Source organism: Centruroides sculpturatus, unplaced genomic scaffold, assembly GCF_000671375.1.
Source record: "Centruroides sculpturatus isolate CEXI.00-Female unplaced genomic scaffold, Cexi_2.0 scaffold565, whole genome shotgun sequence".
Taxonomy (NCBI): Eukaryota; Metazoa; Arthropoda; class Arachnida; order Scorpiones; family Buthidae; genus Centruroides; species Centruroides sculpturatus.
In genome coordinates, this window is record NW_019384722.1 from 171,181 (window position 1) to 191,761 (window position 20,581).

A 20,581-nucleotide genomic window follows, 5' to 3' on the forward strand; every position below is an offset into this window, starting at 1 on the left:
ACTGGGGTTAAAAAACTGAAATTTTTTTGAACAATGGATATTTTCCAAGGTATGTGAGAAATCTGTTGTTTGCAAATATAACAGATTCTCAGAACAATGGATGATTTTCAGCGGCTTGAGCAATCCATTAAAACAAGATTCTTCTGTATATTTAGTCAACCTAATTTCACCCAGACTTATTGTAATACACCAAAGACATGGAAGGCTTATTAGACAAACTGATGACAGATTTCTAAGGAAGATTATTATGGGCATAATTCAGAGAAAGATTTTTTCATTTGTAAGAAAGATTATTATTGTAAAGTAACCTTAAAAAAAATTAATGTAATTCAGCATAACAATGATACAAAAATGAATAATATAAATTAATAATCAATACTTTCAGTTAGAAAATAATGATTAATCTGTAGCATAACTGTGTTACAACAATGAATACTTTAGAGCAGGTGTCCCAGACTCAAATGCAGCAAAGGGCCATTCAAATACAAATATATCAGACAAGCTGTATTCATTATTATTATTCAGTAAACCAAAAAATACTATAAACTAAAACAAAGGCTCTAACAAAGGCTCTTTTGTTGTCTGGCCTTTACAACTTATGTAAACAGTTACAAGTTTGAATTGTTTGTTTTAATCTCTGCAAGATGTTAGAAACACTGATTTTTAGAAAAGAAATCACCAAGGCTGCAAGCCGGATAGGAAACCTTAACTGGCCATATGAGGCCTGCAGGCCTGCAGTTATGACCCCCTGCTATAAAGTCATAGTATTATATTGAAAATTAATAATACTGAATTTTTATGAAAATGATATTAATTGCTAGAAGACTTTTTCTTTTTTGTTGTTAGTTGTTGAAAAAAATGGTATAATAATTAGGAGAAATGAAAAATATTGACTTAAATTTTCACTTGGAACACAAATGTTCCATTTATCTATTTCACATGACAGTGGTGTACTCAAGAAGGGCCAAGTGGCCCTGGCCTCCTCCAAAGAAAAAAGGAAAACAAACAGTAGAAAATTTTCCAAAACTCTTTTTCTAATTAAAATTCTTTTTATATATATATATGTTACAGTCAAAACCCGTTTTTAGTTAGAACGCGTTTTAACTAGTTGAAACTAGTTTATACTGAATGTCTTTGTTAAAACCCGTTTTGTCTAGTTGAAACTAGTTTTAACTCAAATTCATTTTTGACTAGCAGTAAATTCTAGTTTTAACTAGACAAAACGGGTTTTAACAAAGACATCCAGTATAAACTAGTTTTAACTAGTTAAAACGCATCCTAACTAAAAACTGGTTTGACTGCAACGCATAGAGTGATTCGGGGTAAGATGGTAAGCGGGGGAAGATGCCTAATTTTTGATATTTTCAAACGGTGACGTCACATATTGTCATGTATTTGTATGATGAATCGTTGGGCCAATATTGAGTGCGGAAAGCTGTAGTTGGCTACCGTTACTTCATTTTCTACATCCGAGAAGAATAAAAGCTAGATAAGAACGAAGTTTTTGTTGTGAAATGTTTCTAGAATAATTTTAAACTAAAAGTTAAAATGGAATTTATTAAAAATTGCTAAAAACAATTAATGTGTGATGTAGTTAAGGTTCTAAAGTTTCCATTGTCAGCTACCGCCGATCCCGATCGGACATGCTGGAGCACGTGACTCTACTAGGCATCTTACCCCAACAAATGGAAAATATGCCACATTTTTCTTGGGGTAACGTGCCTATTTTTTGTTAATTGATTTCCAATATGCCTATTTTTAATAAACTTTTGTTTTCTCGTTTTATTGCAGGATATGCATAGAAATTATATAAGGACTTCTCAAAAAAGTTTTTGGACTGAAAAAAGCTTTCAGCTAGCTATAGAACACGTTAGAACGGGCGGAAACTTAACAATACTTATACTGTGCTGTTATACTTACTATGAAGTACTTTGTACTACATATGCAATAAATTAAATTTGGTTAAGAAATTCAAAAATTAATTTTAAGCAATTATATTTGTTATCTTACCCTAATGGCATTTGGCATCTCACCCAGATACTTGGGGTGAGATGCTTAAAATGCCAGACAGTGAAAAAGTCGTCATTGCAAACACAGTATAGAATTTTTTAAAATAAACTCCAAACTTTTATTTGAAAGACATACTCCAGAATATGATATTTTCATTAGAGGGCTCCTAAACTCAAATTAGCGCTGTAATTTTCTTCATAAGCAAAATGTTAGGCATCTTCCGCCGAATCACTATACATAACTTTATTTCCCCCAAACATATTTATGTAGCTAAAATTAGTTTTAACTAATGTTAAAAGTTAAAACTAGTTTTATCTAAAGTCAAAACATGTACAGCAGTAAATTAACTAGACAAAACCGGTTTTGTCTAGTTAAAACTAGAATTTACTGCTAGTCAAAAATGAATTTGAGTTAAAACTAGTTTTAACTAGACAAAACGGGTTTTAACAAAGACATTCAGTATAAACTAGTTTCAACTAGACAAAACGGGTTTTAACAAAGACATTCAGTATAAACTAGTTTCAACTAGTTAAAACGCGTTCTAACTAAAAACGGGTTTTGACTGTAACATATATATATTTTCAGTGTGTCTTTTATTTCTATACTACTTACGAATTAGCAGTCACATATGGTGGCAATTTTATTGAATTTGCATTAAAATTTTTTTTATCTGTTCAACTCCAAAGAAAATCCTGAGTTTGCTACTGGCATACAAAGAATTTCTGTGACATTTTGATATTCACAGTTGGTTTACCTTCTTGCATGTGCACTTTTTGTTTGACATTTGTTTTTTTGATACTATACTTGCAACTGGTAAATCCTGGACCTTCAAACATTGATTCTATTGTCATAGCTTCACATAGAGATGCATATTTTTCTGTGGTGTCTTCAAGAATTTGCATACCAGAAAGATTTCTGGTATGCAAATTCTTGAAGACTCAATAAGTTCAATATAAGTGACTTACAAACCAGCTGTGGTTACTTGTTTGTGCGTAATTAATCACTACAAACAAGGTCACATACAATAAAAGATTAAAAATACAGTCGCGCCATATTTCATGTATTATATACATGAAATATGGCGCGACTGTACAAGTTGAACACGGGAGCGATAATCCATACGTCTGGAGCGAGGTCCGAATCCAAAAGAAATGTATTGTCATAGGTCAGGTTGTTAGGTCTGTTTAGTTCAGGGGTTCCACCTGGTGGCAACTTTGGGATTTGTCACCAAAGCTGTTGCCACAGTACTCCCCTCCAGTGCCATAGGTACAAAGTTAAAGGTACCGGGGGTTGAACCTGACTCTTCTTCCAGAATGTGTTGTTGTCATGTTGGTAGGCATGGAGTTATTAGGAGTGTTTGTTGTTGGTCGCTCCGGAGGGTCTGGATGTGTTGTCCTGGACGAGTTTGACAATGTGCTGGCATTCTCTCTGTCCAGAAATGCTGGCTTCGGTCGATCGATGTTAACCTTTGTCATTTTTCCGTTGACTAGGATCGTGAAGTGCTTGGGTGTCCGCACGGTAACTGGGAAAGGTCCATTATAAGGGGAGGTCAGAGAAGTTCTACGACCTTCTTTTCACACAAACATGTGGGAGCAGGTGTCGAGCGCTGGATGGACGAAGTGTGAAGGTTTTACATGTGCAGATGTTGGAGTCGGCGTAAGCAACTGCATCGTGGACCGTAGGTGATGGAGGAAGGATGATGGGTCTACTGGCGGTTCCTGCGAAGGATGGAAGAACTCTGCCAGGAGACAAAGGGTTGTGCCGTACACCATCTCGGCACAAGTGCCATTGATGTCTTCTTTTAACGCTGATTGAAGGCTGAGTAAGATGATTGGGAGAGATTCCATCCAGTGTTGTTCGTGGCATCTGAGAGCCTGTTTTAGAGAACAATGGAATCATTCAACTAAACCATTGGCTGATGGATGGTATGGTGTTGTACGTATGTGTTGGATGTGCAACATAGCTGTCAGTGAGGCGAACAGATGAGACTGGAATTGTCAGCCTTGATCAGTTGTGATGATGGAGGGAACACTGAATCTGGAGATCCAATGAGAGACAAAAGTGTGAGCAACTGTTTCAGCAGAGATGTCATGAAGGGAAACAGCTTCCGGCCATCTCGTGAATCTATCTATGCAGGTGAGTAGATAGGTAGATCCATTTGAAGGCAGGAGTGGTCCGACGAGGTTGAGATGCACATGTGAAAACTGATTGGATGGAAGGTCAAATCTCTGAAGAGGGTTGTTGATGTGCCAATTCACTTTGGACCATTGGCAGTTAATACAGGAATGGGTCCAGTTGGCGATATCTTTCTGCATTGAAGGCCAAACGAAACGTTCTTGGATAAGACACCTCGTTGCACGAATTCCTGGATGGGCCAGATTGTGCATGGAAGAGAAGATTCGACGGCGAAATTGGAGTGGTATATATGGGCGAACTTTGCTGTCCTTGGTGTCACAATATAGTTGTAGTGTCAGGCTGATTCGAAGTGGCTGTAGCATGAGTGCTGTTTTATCGTCTGTGAGGAGTGCGGTTAGCTCGTCGTCATTTGCTTGAGCTTCCACAATGGTGGTAAAGTCTGTCACGGAAAGTCAAATCTCGTTGATCCGAGAGAGAGTGTCTGCCACGATGTTGTTCGAGCCAGTGACTTCCTGATGTTGGTGCTGAACTGTGCAATGTAATCGAGATGTCGCAGCTGACGTGGGGAGCATGATTCTGGTTTTTGGCGAAAAGCGAATGTGAGAGGGTGATGGTCCGTAAAGATGATGAAGTCTCGACCTTCGATGGTATGGCAGAAGTGTTTGATCGCAAAGTATATAGCCAGCAGCTCCCTGTCATAGGTGCTGTACTTTATTTCAGTAGGCGTTAGCTTCCGTGAAAAGAAGACTAGTAGACGAGTTCCTTCGGCAGTGTGGGTTTGAAGTACAGCGCCGATGGCGACATTAGATGCATCTACCATTAGGGAGAGATTGTCGTGTGACGAATAGTATGCCAGGGTCATTGCATTTGAGAGATCTGCTTTACATTGGTTGAAGGATTTTAGAGCAGATTTGTTCCAGGAGATGATGCATTTATCATTTCTTTTGGGAGTCCTTGAGAAATTCGAGTAGTGGGCCTGAGTTTGGGCTGCATTTGGCAAAAAACGTCTATAAAAATTGAGCATGGCTAAGAAGCGACAGAGCTCAGCTGCAGTTCTTGGTTGAGGAAAATCGTTGATGGCAAAGGTTTTACTCCGGACGATGTAATCATGCAGCCGAGGAATGGAACTGCAGATTTTCTGAGGATGCATTTGGATGGATTTAATTTTAGGCAGTGGTCTTGCAAGCGGAGGAATGTTTGGCAGAGATGGTCCATGTGTTCGTCCACATCTTTGGACACAACCAATATATTGTCAAAATATGGGATGCAGAAGTCGAGGCCAAGTAGGACTTGGTGGATGTATCGTTGGAAGGTTTGACCAGCATTTCATAGGCCGAAAGGCATATAGACGTATTCGAACAAGCCAAACGGGGTTGTTATGGCTGTTTTTGGAATTTCCTTGGGGAAGACTGGTATTTGGCGATAGGAACGGTTTAGATCCAGTGTAGAAAAAATGGTTTTGCCTTCTAGGAGCTGAGTACAGTCCTGTATATGAGGAACAGGGTAGCGGTCAGGGACGGTTACAGCATTGAGATGGCAGTAGTCGCCGCACGGTTGCCACAGGCCATTTGCCTTTTTGATCATGTGTAGTGGGCTGGCCCAGGGGCTTTTGGATGGCCTGATGATGCCTTGGGACATTAAGAACTGAAATTTTTCACATGCTGCTCAGAACGTATCTGGTGGTGACTGTCTAAGTTTTGAGAAGACAGGTGGTCCTTTAGTCTCAATGTGATGAAAGGTGGTGGCATTTTCTTTGCTACCGAGTTCACTACCATCACAAATCCGTTGATAATTCCCGAATTATCAACGGATTTGTGATGGTAGTGAACTCGGCCATGATACGGTGGTAGGGAGAGTCATTAGTCACAGCGGTGATGTTAGTGACAGTTGTAGGTCGGTTCTGCCAGCAACCAGGAGACTTAAGTTGCATGACTCCATCGATTAGTCAATTGTTTTTAACGTCCACCAGTAGGTTGAATTTAGTTAAGAAGTTGATTCCTATGATGTGTTGGGTTACATCAGCAATTACAAATGGCCACGAAAAACTCCGCTTTAAGTTAAAGTTGAGTGTTAACAGTTTTGTTTCATAAGTTGAAATAGGCGTTCTGTTTGTCGGGTTTGCATAAGTACGTGTTAGAACTTTTTGGGATAATGGAGATGTTGGCACCTGTGTCAATTAGGAATTTGTATTTCGTAGTAGGGTCGGCCATGGTGATTCGATCGATATGTCAGGTGAGGTAAAAACTGACTAGGTGGCCATAAGCGCCCACCTAGTCAGTTTTCCACTGATCGGAAGGAGCAAGGGGCTTTGCATTTTCTTGCCTGCGCCCCAAAAGTAGCATGATAGTAACACATGCCGTTGTTGGGGGTGCTGTGCTGTTGATTCTGCCGTGATTTGCTGCAGTGCCTCCTGTTGTTGGGAGGGTATTCAGAACATGTGAAAGAGCGGTGTTGGTTGTTGATGGATATGGTGAGGTTCTTGACCTGCTGGGCTAATTCCGCAACCCGGTTCTTCAAGGTGGAGATAGTGGCAAGGTCATGTTCAGCTGTTTGAATGTGAGCAGGGGAGACTAATTCCATTATCTTGTTGGCCATGGCGGCCTGTTGTTGGAGTTTTTCCTTAGATGCGGCTAAAATGGCCTGTACGTTGTGAGGTAATCTCGACAGCCAGAGAGATTGTAGCAGGTCTTCGCTGAAATGGTTTCCGGCCAAGTTGCGCATCTGTGATAATAGGAAGGATGGACGTTGTCTCCCAGTTCCAACCCTTGAAGAAGCGTTCTGATTTTGGAGGTCTCGCTCTCCGAATAGACGTCAATGAGACGAGCCTTTAGCATGGAAAATTTATTCTGGTCGGGCAAGTTGAGGATTAGGTCCAGCACTGAATTTAAAATTTCTGGCTCTATTGCAGCAATGACATGTTTAAATTTGGTGTCGTCGACAGTTATGTTATTTATAGAAAATTGTGCTTCCAACTGAGCAAACCATAAGTTAAGGTTGCTCTTCCAGAAGGGCAGGGGTCTGATTGCAACGTATGCTATGTGACAGTGATCGTCGTTAATTTCTGCCTCAGCCATGATGATTTTTTTTTTATGTAGTTGTGCAGTGTGGAGGTGGTTATCCTTAAATGATGTGTTGTGCACGCAGTTCAGCACATGGGGAAAGGACAAAGAACGATGGCACGTAAAGGCACGTGGTGAGAGAACAAATGATGGCACGTGGCGCGAGAACAAAGAAGGGTAGCACATGGTGTACTATACCTTTTTGTTGAAAAAGTCAACTGTCAACGAAAAATTATTCATGGTTACACATTTCAAAGGTCTAGCAGTACGAGTTGGCAGTTCCCAAAAAGGATGAAAGTCCAACGTTTGTATCCAATGCGAATGGATGGAATTTTTATGTCGCACAGTAGAGTCCTTCGTTGGGTAGAGGCACCATAAAACATATATCATGTTCGGCTCACCAGTTTGTGGTTACTTGTTCGTGCGTAATTAATCACTACAAACAAGGTCATATACAATAAAAGATTAAAATTTATTATATACATGAAATATGGCACGACTGTACAAGTTGAACACAGGAGCGATAATCCATACATCTGGAGCGAGATCCGAATCCAAAAGGAATGTGTTGTCATAGGTCAGGTTGCCAGGTCTGTTCAGTTCAGGGGTTCCTCCTGGTGGCGACTTTGGGATTTGTCACCAAAGCTGTCGCCACACCAGGTTTTAATTATGCCGTCTGTTGTTCCTATTTGATAAATACTATTTTTTGCATCAAGAATTTTTCCTATTATATTTTGGCAGTCTAACAGCCCTCAATCAACTTTTGGAACATTCAATAAAATAAAGTCCCTAACTTCAACAGGCTTTAGTTTTTTTTGCAGTAATTTTAACTTTTTTTCCTGTTGCTCTTTTCTGGCTTCTGTATGATTGTTAATGTTCCTCTGCAATTTTTTTTGTCTTTTGCAAGTATTGCAAATATAAACATCACTAATACCTTTAGAGAGCTCTCCAATGCTTAGAGCATAATTATGAACCCTCATTGGTTCATAATTATACATAATCTATGAGACCTATCAATACAAACAAACTTGGGAACATTTTTTTTCTTCCTTGATGATGACAATGTTGAGACATCCAGATGGCTGAGGCAGTTAAAGCATCAACCTATTGTTCTGAGACACAGGATCAAATCCAGGCAAGCAACTTCAGGAATTTTTCATGGGTTGCCTGTTTCAGATACATCAGGCACATTTTTCACCACTGTCATTCCCATTGTGAGCCTGGTTGAATTTATAATGGGTATGATAAAAACAGGCTCTCTTAGTGTTCATAGAGTAGAAGAGAGAAAAAAAAATGCAAACTACTGGGAATAATTCACATTACAATAAGGGATATCAACTTTTCATGAGGAAAAGGGACAAGCTAAAAACATAAAAAAAACACAGCTCTGATTCATTTTTCAAGAAATTTCTGAACAGTTTTCATTTTTCAGTCTTTAAAAAATTGAAATTCTGACAGTTGGCAACTCTAGTTCCTGAGGAATGTAGAAGTGAATGAGATATGAAGACACTTTTATATTTGAGTGGTTTTCTAAATTAATGAATTTTAATAATATTTATCATCCTGGATTTTTATTAATTCATACTCTATTACTATATAATTGCCATTGTCCTATTACATTTTTATTTCAATCTTATGCTTCTTTCTTTTTTTCTATCATCAATTACAATGTCTTTGATGTAAACTTAAGATGAATTGATAGGCTGCCTAGCTTATTCCCATTGGAAACCTTAACTATTCTGACAGAAAAGCTAGCAAATAAACAGGTTTACTGGCACCTTGCAATGTAGAATATCTGTTCTAAATAATCAATAGGAAAATCTGTTCTAAATGACTTTGAAGACTATTATAACATATACTCATTGAAAAATAAAAACATTTAACCTCCGTCGACCTCTCATCCATTAAAATGGATGTTTGTTTTTATTTGTTTAATATTTTTCTGTTCATTTTATCGAGTTCAGAGCAGGAATCATTTATAGTGGAGTTTTCACTTTTCATTGTCAGGCATCTGGCAACATTGTTTTTTACTTTTTATTTATTTTACTATTTAAAAAACACTAAGGGTCAAAGATTGATGTTAAATTCATAAATGGACTTTTTATAATACAAATATTGTAATTTTAAAATAAATTGATTAAAAAACACATTTTTTAATTCTCGGGTCTGAGGAGGATACAAAATTATTTACTGGCATTATTCCTAAACTGTCTTTTGATGTTAGAGTTTCTAAACAAAAGAAAAATGGCATTATTAAATAAATGGTACATTTTTCTCAAGTACTTTTAATAGCATTACAATTATTATTTTCAGGTGTTTACTGGATTTTTTTTTAATCAAAAATATTAACTTTCTTAATAATTTTTATATAATTAGTTCAACATATTTAAAATTAATAAGAATATTTACGTGTTAAATGTTGTTATTCCATTTTTGTATTGTAAATGTCTGAAGATGATAATTTTAATGTATCAAAAATATTTGAAAAAATTTATTTTATTTTTCTTGTGTTTAAAATCTCTTAACTTGTGTATTCCAAAATTGTCTTTCAATCAAATTTTTTCCCTGCATCAACTTATCCAATGAATCCTATAGTAGCCTAGTTGCCAATGTTTATTCCCCTCTCTCTTTTCATTTAGTGTCTAGTATTCAAGCTGTACTTATTCACCTTTTCTTCGATATAGCCAATCAATCAATCAGCCCTCCTATTAGTTAATTATTCTAAATTACATGCTACTTACAAAACCTGTAGAAGCATATCTTCTACAGCATCTTATAAGCAACCCATCCATTGAAGTTCCACTATTCACTCTTAATCAGTTGTCAATGCATAACTTAATTGTTATCCATTATCTACCTTAATATTCTAACCATTCATCTTCATATTTGTCATTTTGATTTGATGGAAATTTTATTATCAACTGCTTTGTTTGACACTATCTCTATTCTATTCTTATCTGAATTGGAATCAGCAGAGTCAAATAATTATTAAACAGAAGAAAACATATTGAAACTTGTTTGTGTTAATTCTCTATTGTATCTTATTTCAAATTAAATAATAGAAACAATTTTTTATGATCTGAAGAAACTTGGGCAACAGAAAGTTATTTAATAGTTCAAACTTCCTATAAAAAGTTACATTATATTTAATCATATATTATTATAAACATTGTCTTAATTAGGAATTAATGAAATAACATGTTATCATTAATAATTAATTTTATATTTTAATAAAGTGATTGAAAATTGAATTGGAAAAGAACTACCATATGTATTTGACAAACAGCCACATGACAATATTGTTGAGACTATAAAAATTTTAATAAATTGTTGTTTTTCAGAAATGGTTTTGGGAATTCTATTTTAAACGTATCTTATAGTAAAGAAAAATAAAATTTGATGCACATATGGGACCAAACAAAGCAATTTTTTTTCAAATGATACTAACTAAAGCTACCATTTTTGAACACTAAAATCATATGCCAAGTATTTAATTCATGTTTTTCTTTCTATTTCATATTATGAAATTAGGCACTTTATGTCATTAGCATATTGGATGTATCCATAATGGTGTATACCATTTAAATTGCCATTATAAAATCTTGATGAAAATTTGGAATTTGCAGAGTTTTGAAATTTAATCTACTTATAGAAGATAAACATTCACATGTACAGTACAAGTGCAATTCTACATAGCCATTCTAGAAAGAATTTACCTTGCATATAACTTCAAGTTTGGGTTTTATTAGTATATCTAGCATCATATGTAAAAATTGAAAATCTGATAGAGACTGATTCATATTAAAACACTTAATTGTTATATTACTTAAATTGCAATATATATTTTTAAATACACAGTAGAACAGAAGAGACGTAGCAAATATTATAAATAAAAATAAACGATTTCATATAAGTAATTTTTAAAATAGCTCATTTGAAATAAAGGATGACACTATTATAAAAATTAATGTAATTATAGTACTGTAATGTTCACTAATTTTTTTTCAGATATTACGAATTTATAATATATTTCTTAAACTCTTAAACATTATATTTTAAATCCGAAATTTATTATTTTAACCATTTTCGCATCAATATTGGTTTGCGTTGCAAAATACTATAGCGCTTGACGGACTATACGAAAAATTTTGCTTTTTTTTATATTAAATGATATGGTCCTAATCAGAGTTACCTAACATAAATGAATCCACGATTCATATTAAAAAATGAAAACTTTTCTATGAAGATAACTACTCAAATATTTCAATGTTTTAAACAATGCAATTTTCTTTAGCTGATTTCGTTCGTGTATATTTCACAAGTTCTTTAAAACGAAAACTAATTTTCAGTTTAAGATGAAAAACGAATACGAAAATATTTTTTACTGATATTCTTGTTGCGCCTCTAGAACAAAACACGCATTTTATGACGAATATTTACCGAGTTCAGAATAGACGACCAAAAAAATAAAAGAAAGAAAGAAAGAAAACATTTATAAGTTATTCAACCTTAAAGCATATATAAGTCTATATGTATTCTTTAAGGCTGGGAAGATAAAATCGTCCTTAATTAAAGTAAGTTTTATCTAAGGAACTTCTCGTTTAGCGATAAATTTTCGGGAGATCTTGTGTACGCTGTAGTAGAGATTCGCTGACTATCCGATTTCACTGTAACAACATATACCACAGGGGCAAGCGTATGGATGAGGCGGAGAAGACAACTGCTTCAGGGGCCAAATTGGAAAGGATACTAAAGCATTACGTTTATAAGAAATACAAGTATATTAGCGATGTTTTCGGGCTTCAGGCGCAAGAATTATTCGAAATAGTATTAAGTGCTACACAGAAGTAGAAGTAAGTTATCTCCATCAGATGATCCAGGATTCGATTTCCTATCTGGATCGTTCAGCCTTTGTTCCTTCTGGTGATTTTTTTCATGATAAGAAGAGTTAATGAAGAATTTATAATAATTATACTTTGTTTATATTTTAAAAAATTAGATTGTCGCAAAAAATAATTATTTAATCTCCGTAAGCTATTCAGTTAGACTGAAGTGGATTGGATTGATTTTATGCAAAACTTCCAATTCATAATTGGCTGTATGACAAATTCAATTTTGCTTATTACGAGCAGGTCTGACCAACAATGTCAAACATATAAAGCTTTCTCATTGAATCGAACCACAGAATTAGTGAAAAATTAGAATGGGCGTAATGGCATTTATTATGATAAGAGGATCATATATTGCATGTAACCAACCGGCATTAGTAGCCGGCCTAGAACTTTCGTAATTTTTTACAAATAATTTGTGCCATCTTTTCTTCTGTCGTAACGCAAACAAAAAGCCGGCCACACTATCCATTGTGAACAAATACAAACATAAGAAATATTTTAAACAGTTTATCCTTAAAAATTAAACTCCACATTTTTTCAACGTTAATAAAAATAATATATCGAATAAATATAACATTCATGCACGAAGTTATTTATGTTAAAATTATATAATCATCGGACATAGTTTAACTATCTAATATTTATGCTCTTTTAAATCCTCAATACGAATATTTTAAATGATATTATATAATTCAATACAATAGAAATAATTCAATTTATGCAAAATAATGATTAGAATGCTACTAAATTTAGTGATCTTATCTTTTTCGTTTCAAAGTGTTAAGAGATTTGATTCTCTTACCGCGTTTCTGTGGTAAGAGAATCAAATCTACAACTTATTTTTTATATTATACCATAGAATACAAAAACAAATTTATCTTGGATGATTCTGTGGATAATTTCAAAAATTATTGTCGTAATTTGGACTAAAATCTTCGATGGCACATAAAATGCCATTCATCCGGATATTCGTCGGCAGTAGTAAAGGAATTGGCTTCATTCTACTGAAAGATTAAATCCGCATGATTGTGTATTGTTATAATAAAATAGGCAGTTAATGAAAGAACATAAGGGACTTATTAATAAGTACACCACAAATTAATGTCATTGTGTAAAAAACACGCCTTGATAGCAACGCAGTGAATGGCATCGATATATAATTGGATAACATTGAATATAAGTGTTAGATACAAAAACAAATATTCAATGACTCAGTAATCAAGTTATATAATTTTTGTAGTGAAGTCAGTTATGCTCTATTCTGTAGTATTTTCCGTAAAAAAACTACAAATTGATAGTTTGTATATATATATATATATATATATATAACTTGGAAAAATTTTCTCCTTTATCAAATTTACTACCTAGCTCATAAATCCCATCTTTTTCACTTTCCACTAATCAAGATTGATTTCTAACATAAACAGATGTAGAAGTTTATAAAAGTTTATAAACAGAAATGATAAAGAATTATAATGGATACGGGTTTGTTATTATATCCATAATCTAAATGTGATCAATCATTAATGATGTTTAGCTAATTATTTAAACTCTTACCATGATTACCATTCAGTTATCTTGCGTTCTAAGTCAGATAAGCTTATTCTAGCATCTAATTTTAATTTTTCCTTTTATAGAATGATTTTTTTCGTAATACTTTACGTTATTTATGGGCACATGCCACACAGAATGCACGTTTCTATTTTTTATTTTATTACAATAGAATAGTGCGATTAATACACTTCCGAATATTCTAATAATGAATAGATCTGCCCTTAACCGAATCTCTACGATAATGGTTGGATACGTGGCACACAACAATGGTCTTTTGTCTTAAAAATTACTGAAAATACTAATAAAAGTATTGGTTTAGCCCTCAAAATATTAAAGTGAACTTTTTAATTTCAACAAAATATATAATATTAAAAAATATTTTCACAATTTTTTATGAACGATGAGCGAAAGCCATTGAAGACTTAAGATTAATTTGTATTAAAGAAATCAAATTCTATTTTCTATGTCAATTTTAACTTAAAGTTATGATATAATTTCTTTAAAAAAGTTGTAATATGGAAATCCAACTTAAAATAATTTCATATATGAGAACTTCAAAGATCTTGTTTTTATTTGAAATGTTTATAAAACGGCACTTATAATGGATACTATTAGTACATTTAAATTCTATTACTGTGAAAATTACAATTTACATTCCTCGGATATTTACCTAAAGCTGTTATTTACGTAATTCATTTTTTATTTTCGTAAAAAAAATTAAAAAATGAATAAATAGCCAGAAAATTATGTAATTCTAATTCAGAAAGTATTAATTTGTATCTCTGTATCTGTAATTTCTAACATTTGTATATTTGTATCGATATCTTTGTAATTTATACCGAAAACTTTTAAATCACAATTATCTAAAACATTCATTACGAGATAACTGGAGAAAAATTATTCTAAATATTATACTGATGTGAAAGAATTCAATAAAATTACAGAATGGTGATGAAAAGACTTCCCATGGGATATAAAATTCTCTCCTACAAGATCAAATACTGTCACCAGTATAAATAGATTATAATTTAACGTCAAGTAACGCTTATTAAGCAAAACTGAGTTTTTTGTGTGTGTGTATAATTCAATTATATATTCAAATTATTTTAAAACTTTATACCGTAAACAAAACGCTTTAAAATAAAATTTTATTAATTCTATTGAATAATTTCATTTTCTCTATTTATTGTATATTTTATTTGATTTCACAATTTAAAATATTAATTCTTTTATTGCGAAGTATTTTTTGAAATTAAAATTTTAATACAGTAAACAAAATTTAAAAATATCCAATTAGTCTATTTTGCGACCGATAGATGGCAGTATCAGAAAGAGCAGAAAGATCATCCTCCATAAATCAATGGAAAACTAGTATTTATCGCTTTTCTCAAATTCAAATTAATTTATATTATTTGCTTTAATTTAAAAATGTGTATGTTAATAATTCATTAATATATTTAAAAAATATAAAACTTTTAAACTTTTTATATTTCGGACGTAAATTATTTTTTTAAACTAGAGTCAAACTTTGATTTAGCGCCACCATTTGTTTGCGTCTGAAACTGGCACTAAATCTACTGTGGCGCTAAACAGAAGTACCGGTACCTCAAATAATAAGAATTATATAAGAACGACACACAAGTTTTAGTTTGGGCGTTTGAAAGTCGCGTGATCCGATAATAAAAATGTCGTTTGCAATGCAAAAATCATGCAATGCATCACATTTCACAGATACTGAACGGATCTCTAATATTTATGGGAAAGGTCTGTTTACAAGTATTCATTGGTGCTATTTTGGAAGACGCTATATCGAAGTTTAACTAAATTTACATTAACTGAAAAAATGTAAATATGGTTTAAATAATTTAGACACAACCGATGCTAAAAAAATAAATTTTTACAATAAGAATTTAAACTGTACAAACACTTATATGTTTATTTTTTGAGAAGCGAGAATTTTATATTAATACTGTAAGCTAATTATTCTTTGCTAGAAACAGTGACACTTAAAGTAAACGTTAAATATTCAGAATCCATTAACCTACTGGAAAATGCTCCTATTTTATTTTACGATCTTTTTTTTTTTTTTTTATTAAAATTCATCAACTATTTTATACAGTAATTGCTCTGAGTTTCAGAAGACTGCAAATGGATACGAACTTAATTCCTGAACATTGTCACTGTAAGTCAGTTTTGGTATAGAAAGTAACAGATAATAAAGCCAAATCTTCAATCTTACATTAACAAGCTCATCCTAAACATCAAACATTTATTATTTATAGAAAACGTTTAAGTTCGTTCTAAATATTTTGCGTAAGATTTGTATCGTACATTTTCGAATTATATTTTCTATCAAAAATATCAAGATTGATAATCCTATTAAAATAAATTTTTTCTTTGAATAGATTAAGAAATGAAAACAGGAAAAGAGAAAATAAAAATTTAAATCCTTTTCTGAAGAAATAAATAAGACGTAAAATTAATAAATCTAAAATGATTTATATCAAGATTTCTGAATTTTTCTTAATGAAAAAGTGTAACTAAATTATACGATTTAATATAAATCATCACTTATGGTTTACAGGACATTTTGTACATAATTTTAAAAGTTACTTATTAACCAAAAACGCATATTCTTTATAAGGAGAGAATATAATTTATAACATATTAAAAATTAAAGGAAAAATCAAAAACAGTCTTTGGAAATGTCTTAATATCTAATTAGCAAATAAAAAAGTAAATAGCAGTCCACTACACTTGGAGCGGGAGGCGTAAAATTAATCCATTTTATAAATTATAATAATAATTTGCAAATAGAGAAATCTTATATCAACTTTAAGACTGGTTATCATTGATAATAATTAAGCTTTGGTCACTAAAATTAAAATACTGTTCTAAATATGCCATATAGTTGATGCGAAATAAAGCCGCATCTAAAGATTTTAATTGCTAGAAGTCAGACAATTTTATTTTCAATGAGACACAAATGTCAAAAAATTTTACTAATTAGTTTAATTTATAATTGATTTCTAGAACTGCAATAAATTATGGATTAAAAATTCTAATTATTGCTAGCATAGAAATATTTTTCTCAAGAAAAATTTGTTAGGTTGCACCCACAATGTTGCACTATTTAACATTAAAAAAAAAAAAGACTAACGGAATTTCTCGCAATATTTTTATTCGAAATTAAGTTTAAGTATAATCCTATTTAGAAGTCCAACTGTGACGTTGTATTAGAAAATTTTAATTTATTTCATTGAAATATCAAAAATATTGATATTGCAGAAGAGAAATATTATCCATATTCGATATGTAAGCGAACTTATTAATTTTATTCGAAAAAACTAAGCGAAAAACTGAAAGTTTACAAACAGAAAATGGTCCTAAATCCGTTTTCACTAAACAGTATCGATTATTGGACATAAACGGGGCATAAACTATTACTTATAGGCCTATGCTTAAAATCATTGATCGGAAAAAATCCACTTGTCTAATTGAGCTTAAAATATTTCCATACTGATACAAATAATTTAATTAGCGATTAAAACGTCCGTCCGAGACGATTGTCTTACAAATTTAAATTTTCGAATAAGTCATCACGTGATCACAAAAACTCGCACCTTTACGTGTCGAGAATGTATTTAGTAATCCTCAAATATCACGATAATATTTTTATTATTATTTATCTTAAAAACAATTTTAAGAAAATTCTGGATTGATCAATTAAATTTCTAAATTACGTACGCAGACGATTTTCCGTCCATTGCAATGACGTCATGCGGCGGGAGTATAAATGCGTAATACAACATTGATTTTTTCGACAGAGCGCAAATTATTCGTCTTTAATGAAAATTCCGATAAAAATAATAAAATAAACACAAGTTTCTTAAAAGTTATACTATAGATATTTAATTAATTGCAAAAATAACAAAAATTCAGCTAATTTCCATGAAATTTTTAATTCTAAATAAGATCGATTTATTATTATATATCGGTTTTAACTTTCCTCGGATTTTTACTTCAGAAAATCCTTTTAAATTTTATTTCCCGAGTCGTTCTTTCGAAACGAATTATGCGATAGCCGCTTAATACGGTGTTACGTCGTCGAGATTTTAATAGTGACGTCACGCGGCTCGTATTTAAATTTGAATTTTTTTTATTTTTTCGTATCGGAAATGTAATTACAGTAAAGTAAACAGCGGTAATCTATTACAGAAATTAAACGGTTTAAAAAGCGCATCGACATCTTATCCCGATTGGCCAATAGGAGAAAACGGGATGAAAAAAAGCGTTTAGTGGGATTTAAATCATATTTCCGTACTATTTTTAGTATTTGAATCAAGCGAGAGGAAGAATAGCCATCGGCTGGACCGGCCTTGAGCGATAGAAGTTCACAAAAGGGAAGGCGCCCTGCGCTTTACGGTCCCGCTCGTTTTCCGACGCTGTTAAATGTAACAGTCGCGGGATTATCTTTAATACGGATTGACATTTAATCAATTATTTTCGGAAGATTTTTTCGGAGTTTCAAAGTTTATTATAATCGCTACGAGCCCAGAAGCGTTTCCTTTACAGGACGTCAGAAGTACGTTATACGCTACATAGGTTCGGGACGAAGCGGAAATGGTGTGTTTTGCCGTTCTCGGTTTAAAATGTCGGGAGCAAAGCCGATTCTCGGTTTCACTTTCTATTCATTAAGGGGCGCCACCAGACAAATATCGACAACCGGAAGCTAGACGCGCAATCCACGGCCGCTTCCTTTGTTTCGATCAAAGCAATTGGTCGAGATAGAGAGATTGGGCACGCGTTCCATCCATTGACCTTTAATAAAGTTGGCAACGAGAAAAAAAAATAATAAATCCATCCGAAAACGGCAACGGCGATGGTCACATTGACGGATCTTAACAACGTCGGAAAAGGGCAGAGCGCGCTTTTTCCGCGGCGTTAAGATTCGGAAATGGATGCCGAGAGAGTTATCGACGTCACCGTGCCGTTGTTCCGACAAACGCAAAAAAAAGGAAAAAAAAAGGCGACGCGCGAACCTGCGCCAAGTGAATGGAGGGGAAAAAAACGTCGGGTGGGCAATGTGGCGCACGTTTTTTTAATTCGAATTTGGGTAGAAGACAACCCACCTTTCGCTTGCTGGGAGGCCTCCCTCTTTTACTCTGCGCCTGTTTCAACGACGAAATTGCCGTCCTCGGTGGCCGACCCGGACCAGCACGAATGCGCTGTTTTAGTAACACCGTCGTCTGCTGTTGTTGATAAGGTAACGTGCAGTATTTGGTGGAAAGAAGACAAGTCTTGGCTTCCGACTTGAGCGCCGCTTCTTTATTTCTTCCTTTAGTCCATTTCGCTGCGTTCCTGTAACTAGTGTTGCCTTTATAGTCAACTTTGATCACGATATCTGCATCGATTAACTTTTCCAGTTCGGTCTGGACGATTGATGAATTCAGACCGTGGCGACGCTGTAACATGTGACATATCCTTTCCAGGTCAGGACGTGCTTTGCGCTGTCTCAACTGGTCGATAGCGTCCAATATTGCAGTCTTGTATTTGGAATCTGCCATAGTCAGTCGAAAACGCTTATTTTCGGTCCTTCTTAACACCAACGCTGGCCGACAGCAACCGAGTTTCGTCAGTTCGCAAAGGCTATTCGCCACGGAGCATGCGTACTAATGGGAGGGAGACGAACGGCGGAGAGGACGGCCACACCACAAAGACGAAGGTCGTCCCGGAAAGGAGCTCCGTTCCGCGAGTTTATACTCGATTTTTTTAACTTTGTAGATAATTTGTAGAGGGATGCGCGCTTTGTCCGACACTATTTAACCTAAAAATCTTATCTGTTAACGGCAGCGCCACCTTTCGTTCGCTTTCATCCCGGTCGGGCGAGTTCCGTCCGACAAAGTGCGCTCTCGTCTGTTATGCTTTTTTTATAGAGGGTGTGTTTCTATGGTAACGAGAGATCACACGTTTCTGTGGAAAAGCGCCGCAATTCGCTGATGAAAATCGCTTTAATGGTGACTGTAATCTTCTCGTTTTACCTTCTCTATTCTTTTTATCGCCATTGTTCCGAGCGAGAATTACAAATTCGTCGGAAGGTGTCGTCGTCGGCGTCCGATACCGATTCAATTTGCACGTATTACGCCGAAAGAACAAGCATTTTGTCGAAGATGTTACAGCTGCAGGATGTGACGTCACACGCCGGTGACGTTGCATCCGTTAGTAACTGATTTAAAACGCGAGGTTTTTTAAGCGATTCGCTAAAGCGCTTCATGTTTTATTAACGGCAGCACGCTGCTTAATTTAAAATACCAAATAAGCAATGGCGCGTTTATTATTTAAAAGTCATTAAATTAAACGAATAGAGTTTAATCTCTATAAATTGATTCAATTAATCCGTTTTAATGTCAAACGTAGAAAATTCATAGATTTATTTTAATTTTCTATAATAAAAAAATGTAACCAATTTTGTAAAGTTAAAAACAATCAACATTTTAGTTCGAGCTATTATCACCAGGGGTAGATTTACATGTAACGGAATTGCGTCACTTGATAGACATTTTAAATTTCAAAATAATTCTACCATTGTTTATTTATTTGTTTATTATTGATTTTATTAACAAAATAATTACTACCGTAGGTATAAGATTTAAACGTTTATACATATTTTATATCTTTTTAACTTTTGCCATTTTTACATATTTTATCAGAATTGAGAAAGTTTTCTCTAATTGCGCTCTACGTATATGTGCATTAGTTACGGCGTTTCTCTCGAGATTTTAAAATTATTCGTTAGCGAACTAATATACGGCTCGATTAGCCAACCAGTCAAAAATTACATAATAAATCTTTATCTACAGTAAATAATTTCTGATTCGTCCATTTAATTATAATCGGACGTTTGAAATTAATAAGTACGGGAAACATTTT

General features: G+C 33.9%; 1 protein-coding gene across 2 annotated transcripts in view; it reads right to left on the bottom strand.

Annotated features, from left to right (window-relative positions):
• LOC111628031 (histone acetyltransferase KAT6B-like) overlaps nt 1-19,940 on the bottom strand; it is a 65,249-nt gene extending 45,309 nt beyond the window's left edge. The window contains exon 1 of one of the 2 annotated variants that reach the window (XM_023371751.1): nt 18,784-19,940. In XM_023371751.1, the coding sequence (XP_023227519.1) occupies nt 18,784-19,218 (435 nt within the window). In that variant the 5' untranslated portion in view covers nt 19,219-19,940. The remainder of the gene's footprint in view (nt 1-18,783) is intronic. The other variant, XM_023371750.1, reaches the window with a different exon arrangement.
• Nucleotides 19,941-20,581: the final 641 nt, after the last annotated feature.